Source organism: Watersipora subatra, chromosome 2 (genome assembly GCF_963576615.1).
Source record: "Watersipora subatra chromosome 2, tzWatSuba1.1, whole genome shotgun sequence".
Taxonomy (NCBI): Eukaryota; Metazoa; Bryozoa; class Gymnolaemata; order Cheilostomatida; family Watersiporidae; genus Watersipora; species Watersipora subatra.
In genome coordinates this window covers 47093203-47101411 of record NC_088709.1, presented here as the reverse complement: position 1 = coordinate 47101411, position 8209 = coordinate 47093203, and the positions used below count along the sequence as shown (strand labels likewise).

Here is an 8209-nt window from a genome sequence, read left to right as displayed (position 1 = left end):
ATCAGCAAGATAATACATTGAAACTTTTGATATGTAATATTTTGCTTTCTTTCTAGGTTTTAAACTTAACAAACCTATATCTATAGCAACATCAACTCAAAGGAATTTAGGTAGTTTTAGAGTGAATGATTTGGAGTCGAGTGATACTAAAAAAACTATTGGGTCACAGCTCTCTGATTCGCTATTATCACCATCTGCCTCACAAGTGACCTCTACATCACATGGAACCACCCGCTGAAGAGCTTCCCCCAGTGATGATGAGCAGGGTGAGTTTGATTACAAATGCTCATTGTTGTTGATCCAGGATGATTGTCAATCTTAGTGTGACAATAGGAATAGATACTCTCTGAATGTGATGATTTTAACCAATGCAAGTCACTGTACAATTAAATTTAATCGTGCATCAATCACCTGATACCTGATGGCAAAACATAATTGTATTACAGGTGAATGTTCGTTATTCGTGTTCTTTTTTGTAGATGTAACTTGTATTGAGCAGGTTTTTGCCTCAAAGCCTGTTAGAAAAATTCCCAAATTGTCAAAGGCTGAATCTATACACCAGCTGTTCAGAACACCCTATTCGGCCAGCTCAGCGAACCATAAGAAACTGACAAAAGCTGTGGGGTCATTCATAATCAAGGAGGGTCTGCCCATCTACACAGTTGAGAAGACAGGGTTTAGGGAGATGCTGTCAACATTTGACCCACTGTAAGTGTAGTGTATGCTAGTTTTATTAAATACATATAGTATGGAGCTCTTTCTTCATTTTAGGCTCCCAGTAGGTTAAGAAGCCGGTGTTTCAATCAAAGAGTTCTAGTGCTATATGCTGATCATCTTGGAATGATCATCAATTTGTATCGTTAATTTTTATTGTTCTCTGATCTAGGTACACACTTCCTAGTAGAAGCTACTTTAGCCGAACCCTATCACCAGCTATTTATCAGGAAACTGTTGACATTGTCAAGAACAAACTCAGTAGTGTTTCCTACTTCAGCGCTACCACGAATTATTGGTCATCCATCATCAAGGATCCGTACATGGCCTACACTGTCCACTGGCTGACAGACAACTTTCAGTTGAAGTCACGATCTTTGCAAGTGAGCTTTATAACCAACTACAGTTATGTGTTTTTATTACAACAGTGTTGATTAGAAAACATACATAATCAAAACTCAAATAAAGCAAACCTAGACCTAACTCCGGATATCCTGCTTCATTATATTATAACAACAACTGGGCCAACTTTTATTTTTATTTTGCTACTTTTCTTCACCTGCCTTTTGACATCAGTAATTTTATTTTAGTGAATTTAGTCTTGTGAACTTATGTTCTACCGCTTAACATTTCATTGATATATTTGTTTTTCTTGTGGTGTGTTAGTCGTACCGTTTCAGTCTGTAGTTATAGGTGCCAGTTTAACATTTTTCATATCAAACAAGGCTTAATGGTATAGCGGCTTTCATATTTCCTTTATGCTGTGAACTATACTTCATTGGTGATGAGTATTACAACCATAAATATAATAAATTTATAATAATTAATAATATTATATCTATGGTTACAACATATATATTTTGCCAGATGTATGAGTTTACTCCACATTTTCTGCTCTTTTTAAGGTGAATCACTGTCCAGAGAACCATACCACTGCAAATATCCAGGTGATGTTGGACCAGGTCTTGATGAATTGGGATCTTGAGGCATCTAAGCAAGTTGCTTTAACTACTGATAATGCCTCCAACATCAGCAAGGCAGTCACTGTTCAAGGTAAACAGTCCTAATAATCAGCTTTTGAGTTTGTTATGTTACAACTATAATATTTTATCTTATTGGTAAAATGTGGGAAAATTTTGCTGTTCAGATCACAAACCTATTAAAGCTGTCAATTCAGCTATTCTGTTTTCATTAGAAAAGTCAATAAGAGGCATGGGTTTTTCTTTTTAATTCACCAATTTATAATCGATTGTTACTTTCACTGTTATTTGTCACTGTTTTAGGATGGCTAAGAGTGCAGTGTTTTGGACACCGTCTTAATCTTGCTGTGGCCACTACTCTGAAGCAGTCCAAGGAGGAGATAGCCCCTGCTATGTTGGCGATGAAAAAGGTCATCAGACTCTTTGCCCACTCTCACAAAAAGAAGAGGCTTTTGAAGGAGGCGCAAGTAACAATTCAGTTTGCTCACAATAAAGTTGTCCAATGAGCAATATCACATCAGATCGGGCATTAATATCTGCGATGTTTACCCTAAAGACCCCCAGCACTCGCATAGGATCAAAAGCGGTTTGTCTTGTTTTTTATTTAATGGTGTCTTAGACAGTTTCATCAATAACAATACAAGTTTATTTTTTACACTACACCATTGCTGCAGGTACATGCCATGTTACATTTGTATAATTTTCTTTGTCACATAAGATAAACTCAACATCGAGAGCCATTCCCTCATCAATGAGTGCCCCACAAGGTATGAAAGTACTTTTCAAGCGATAGAGAGGTTTTTAGAACAAGAGAGGGCCATCAGACTCATACTGTCAGCTGACTACTCTGCTACACACCTGCTACTCTCTAATGTTGAGTTGGAAATTCTACAAGCCATTCACCATGCAATGAAGCCACTTACACAGCTTACTGATTTGCTATCAGTTTAGTTTATTATTTGTTTGCAAGTATTTCTTTAATGTTAGAAGTCAATTTAATTGGCTTGGTAGTGTTTAGGCATGGGCCACCAGGGCATTATTATCTCCCCTCTCCTTTCCCCTTCTTTCCTCCTTCACTCTGCTCGTATAAAATGGTTTGTGAAATTTTTTCACTCGCATGTAGCCTAAATCCTCAGTTTCAAAAGTGTGGAACAACTCCACACTTTTGAAGTCTGAGTTCTTAGACTAATTTGCATGATGTGTTGCTTTGATGGCCAGCTTCATCAAGTGCTACATTGTGATTTTCAAGCAAACTCATGTGACTCACTTATGTGGTTCCATTGTTACTAGGGGAAAAAATGTCACAGTAAGCAGTGTGTTACCGACTCTCATGCTCATCAAAACTAAGATGGTGGCAGAGCCAGATGAGGCTGCTCTATCATCAAAGCTCAAGAAGGCAGTCTGGAAGTATATGGACGACCACTTTAAGCCTATTCCAATCAACCAGCTATACCAGAAAGTATCATTCCTGGACCCTAGATACAAGGGATAGTTTTCTCCAGGAATTGAAAGCAGCATGAAAGAAGAGGCCAAGTCTCTGGAGCCTTATCGTGAAGGTTGGTAGACTTTTCATTTAAATAAAAGATTGCACAACATTTTTTTATTTTACTTGACAATGCCATAACCATACCCTACATTTAACCCTTTATCGAACAGGCACTTACGGCTGGAAATTCCCCAGTGCACCAGAGTGTTTACTAGGGTGATTTGAGCCTTCGACACGACTGCGTAAAAACTGCATTAACTTTTATCAAAATTGAGGTACATGTAGATACATAAATTAACATGCATAAGCATGCTGAGAAGATTTTCTACAAGCTGATATTTTTATGTAGATAGCTTGCAATTTCCTTCCTGTGAAAGTCTCAATTCGTTGAAGATACCAATTTTTTTATTTTTGTATGTCATTTTCAATTGTGTTTTCTAAATAATAAAAGTAATTGACAATGTTGTATAAATAATACTTACATGGATTCATATGTTCACAACAATTTGCAAAAGAACTTGGTCGTCCAAGAGCAATGAAAGTGGAGTTATGATCTCCGATGCAATGCAGGAACGCCGCTCAAAATTCTCAGCGCGTGGCCCTAATGACCAGCGAAAAATGGAGGCTTGACATGGTTGCCTAAACTTCGCAATAACTTGCATGCAAAATGGCATAGAGCCACAAATAAATATGCATTAGAAAACTTAGAAATTTCTCAACAGGCAGCCATTTGTTTCTTGCAAATAAGCTGTAAAAACTTTGGTCAATATTCTGATTTGACGAAGCTGTCAGCTTTTTACCATCAAATTTCGATAATAAATACATTGTTTAAAAGCAATAACTCTAAGAAAATAGTTTATGATGAGCATCTGCATGGTGTCAGATATGTTTGCGACACGTAGCAAAAAAAATTGGTTGTCCAAGTGCATCAAAAGCAGAGTTAGGCGCTCATGTGCATTGGAGGGGAAGATCTTAGAAATGCTTATGATGCCATGTCTATAGGTAGCGCACGAGATGGCTGACAAGACTGTTCCAACTCTGCTATAACTTTTGTGCAAATTGGCATTTAGCTGCAGATGAATATGCATTTGAAAGCTGAGATTATTTTCTAGACTGATTTTTTCCTCCAGACAGCTTGCAAAGCTTTACAATTTGAGATCTATTTATTGATAGTTATGATTTTTTGCCGATTTTAGTTGATCCTATGCATTTCTCGAAACTAGATTTATGTAACAATTTTGCATATAAACACATTGCACAAATTCATGTGTGCTGCAGAAAAAGTTATTGTGCATAAAATGAATTGAGTTGTCAGTCTGCATTGGCACATTTGGTGAAGCAGCACAAGACAGAAGGCAACATTTATTATGAGCGCAAACAGCAAATCATGGACTGCTAGAATGCATGTGAACTGAACTCTTTGATAATATGGGTGCCCTTAAAAAGGGCGGTTTGCAACAAACACAACCTGTAAATGCACAACAAATACAACCTGTAAATGCACAACTAATACAACCTGTAAATTCACAACAAATACAACCTGTAAATGCACAACAAATACAACCTGTAAATGTACAACAAATACAATACATAGACATTGACATTTTAACAAGTGTATGTACAAAAGTAAGTGATACAAAGCAATGAAGGATTTGCGCACGCTAAATAAAATTTAAAATGAATTTATTTAGCATGGTAAGTAGCAAAACATGACTCGCACAAAGGTACTCCACATGCTAGACATTTAAATTTAGTTTCGCGTCGCTTAGGTTTGTTGTCATCAGTGCGCCTTTTGCAGTGCCTACAAATTCTGTATTTTGTCGGTCTATCTTTCCCTGGACTGTTTGTCACTATTCGATGAGTAGAAGAAGTTGAAGCGTGAGGAGTACTGTTTTTGCGACAAGAACCGGTATATTCAAATATCTGATGAATTGATTTCTGTCGAAACGGTCAGTTATTTTACAGCCGCTATGGATTCTATAAATTATGGCCGCATTGTATACACAAATATCTAATAAATGAAAACAAAGTTTTTTATACCATTTCATGGTTTTACGCGCAGCGTTATAGTAATGCAAATTTTGATCCGATTTGTCAACTCCCCCATGTATTTGTTGTAATCCAAAACAACAGTTGGTTTGCAAACTTTATCCCCTTTATAATTTACTTTGCCTGTATCTGCGACTTCCATGTTTTTATGCATAGTTGAGATTACAGAAATATAGTTTTTATCTCTCCAACAGCCAACCATACATTCTCCATTAGAAAAGCTTGTCTCACCTTTTTAACTACTTTTCCATTATACATTTTCAAATCTTTGGGGCCACCTTTTCTGTTTAGACGCAAAGTTCCACAAACATGAGTATTATTTTTTACCAGTTCAGCCGCTAACTCTGGCAAATTATAAAAATAATCCATTAATAAACAATGACCTAAATTAAAGTAAACCACTCATTAATTTTATGACTATGTTGTTAGTGATTCCTCTTCCTCATCAATGTACACAGACAGCTTGTGCACATAGCCAGAGACAGCATCGCAGAGAGCAAATAGCTTTGTTCCAAATCTAGGTCTTTTAGATGGAATATATTGTCTGAAAATGAATTGCCCTTTCCAAGCTAGCAAGCTTTCATCTATAGATATAAATTTACCAGGCAGCAAAACAGAAGATAACCGGTCACATGTCATGTCAAAAACACTTCCTAATTAGAACAATTTATTGCCAGCAGGGTTTTCCGAATTGTCAGTGAAATGTAAACTGTTTAAAACCATTGAACACCTGTTTTTTGAAATCAGTTTACCAAACACTGGTGTAGATAACAAATGATCGGTAGACCAGTAAGACGACAGAGTAGCCTTCTTGAAAATACCCATAAGCCAAATTAAACCAAAAATTTGCCAAATATCTTTTTCATCGACAAGCTGCCAGGCATCGCCATGTTTTTGAAGGCCATATCTACATGTATTTGATTCATTAACTATTACATTCATGATGGCCGATGTAATAAACAACTTTAAATAGCCAAAAATACTTATCTGTCCAGGATATCGGCTTCTTACACCTGCCAAGCGGTCATCAAAATGAAATTCTGAAAATGAAATCGACTCCTCTTCGAACTCCGTCATGACTCCCTCCTTCAAAGCTGACCGTTTCACTCTCACTTTCGTACTCCGATTCACTCTGTTGAATTTCTTTTTCACTTTCATTGTTTTTTTCACATTCTTCTGCACTAACATTCTCTGCTTCACTTTCAAACCAGTCGATATTTTCCTGTAAACAAATTTTTTTAGCAGCGCTTGAAATATCACGTCCGTTCATGAAGATAAGCTTTCCATAAAGAACTATCAATTTCTAGCAATGTGTTCTTTTTGCACATGCGTATAAGGGACTAATTATAGCCTCAAAATAGTAGTATGATATCTTTTAAAATTCCTCAAATTATTAATTTAAAATTTTAGTGTCGTTTTTAAAATAAATAAATGAATTTAAAAAATACCTATCAAAGATTCAGATCTGGCGGGCATTCACGGGTTTGGTGCGCCGAGACTGCGCTCTCAACCCGTAAGATTATGGGAACGGGGTGGAAAAGGTTAAACATTTCTTATCGATCTCTAAGCCATCAATATTACTACAGCATTTTTGTGTGCTAAAGTTTTATGATTGACACATTTATGGAGAGGTTGTAAAATTTCTACAAGGTTTTTTCTCAACATTCATCGTCTAGCACTCTATAGGTTTGAATAAGTTTTCATTTCCTTTGTTTCTGATATATTAAGTGAACCTTTAGTGATTTCAACAGGCTCAAAGTCTGAGTCTACTCTGGCAGACTTTTTGGGAAAGCTCATAGAAGAAGACAATCACAGCGATGAAGACGACAACCTAACTTCCAACACAGACAAGGAGATTTCTCTCTATGCCTCCCTGCCGAGACTATCGATGAAGTCGGACCCACTAGTATGGTGGCGAGAACACAGGGAGACCTTCCCTTATTTGGCTCAGCTAGCCCAGAAATACCTGAGCATTCAGGCTATGTCTGTGTCATCAGAGAGAGTATTTAGTGCGGCAGGAAACATTGTAACCAACCAACGTAATTGTTTAAAGCTAGCCAAAGTAAACATGCCGTGTTTTCTTGCTGCCAATCTCTAAAGTAACTCAGAATTTACAACTAACACTTTATTAGTTGATTACAATGTAAAGTCATGTTTTTTGTAGCTTTTGTAAATTTTCATGGTTTTTATTTTTAGGCTAGTTTCTGATCTTTGAATATGTGCTGTGTGAGATATTCAGGGGGTCATATAGTCATGTATTTTCATATTTTGTAGGCTTAATATTTCTTTCTCAGTCAGCTATTCGAATGTTTATCCAGTTTTTCTACCCATAGACAGAGATTACAATCATACCAAATCGCTGATAGTACAAGTCTTAGTGAATATTATTACAGGTGTTTTTATTATGTACAAGGAATATAACTTCCTTTTTCAATCAACATACACTATATCATCTTCAATGAATTCTAGCTGACTATCAGGATGTGACAAAGTCTGTGAAATAACATAATACAGCATTACATGTATTAAGCACCCCCTCTCCACCTACATAACATGTGAAGATAATGGTTTATTTTACTTAACTTTGTATCACGCTTAAAAGACATGTCATATATGTCTATAATTTAGAGGACACTGGTAACAAATGGTTGATAAATCTGTGATGATTTACGATTATATGAGATCATCACATACCTCATAAAGAATGGGGAGAAGACATTCGGTTGGATGAGTGACCCTAGCATGACATGACCCAATGTATCCATTTCACAGCAAAACCAATCCATTGCTTTTTACGTCATCATCTTGCTTGCACATGTGGTCGTCTACAAAAAAGCCCCAATCTTTGTAGAAGAAAACGATCGTCATTCTCTTGATTAATAGTATTTTTCGGTGTTGTTCTGATACTAAAATAAAAAAAATTGCAAACAAGAGCATTGTTTGCAATAATTAAATGCAAAAGCTTCGTGTTTTCAACAAT

The 8209-nt window shown here is 36.4% G+C and overlaps 2 protein-coding genes across 2 annotated transcripts; both read left to right on the top strand.

Annotated features, from left to right (window-relative positions):
* The first annotated feature begins 221 nt into the window (after window positions 1-221).
* Window positions 222-3186, top strand: LOC137388257 (zinc finger BED domain-containing protein 4-like). The gene is made up of 6 exons (XM_068074757.1): window positions 222-266; window positions 500-708; window positions 887-1097; window positions 1620-1767; window positions 1998-2172; window positions 2985-3186. The coding sequence occupies exons 1-6, from the start codon at window positions 222-224 to the stop codon at window positions 3184-3186; spliced, it is 990 nt and encodes a 329-aa protein (XP_067930858.1).
* A 24-nt stretch (window positions 3187-3210) lies between these two features.
* Window positions 3211-7327, top strand: LOC137388256 (E3 SUMO-protein ligase ZBED1-like). The gene is made up of 2 exons (XM_068074756.1): window positions 3211-3250; window positions 6981-7327. Exons 1-2 carry the CDS (start codon window positions 3211-3213, stop codon window positions 7325-7327), a joined length of 387 nt encoding a protein of 128 aa, XP_067930857.1.
* Window positions 7328-8209: the final 882 nt, after the last annotated feature.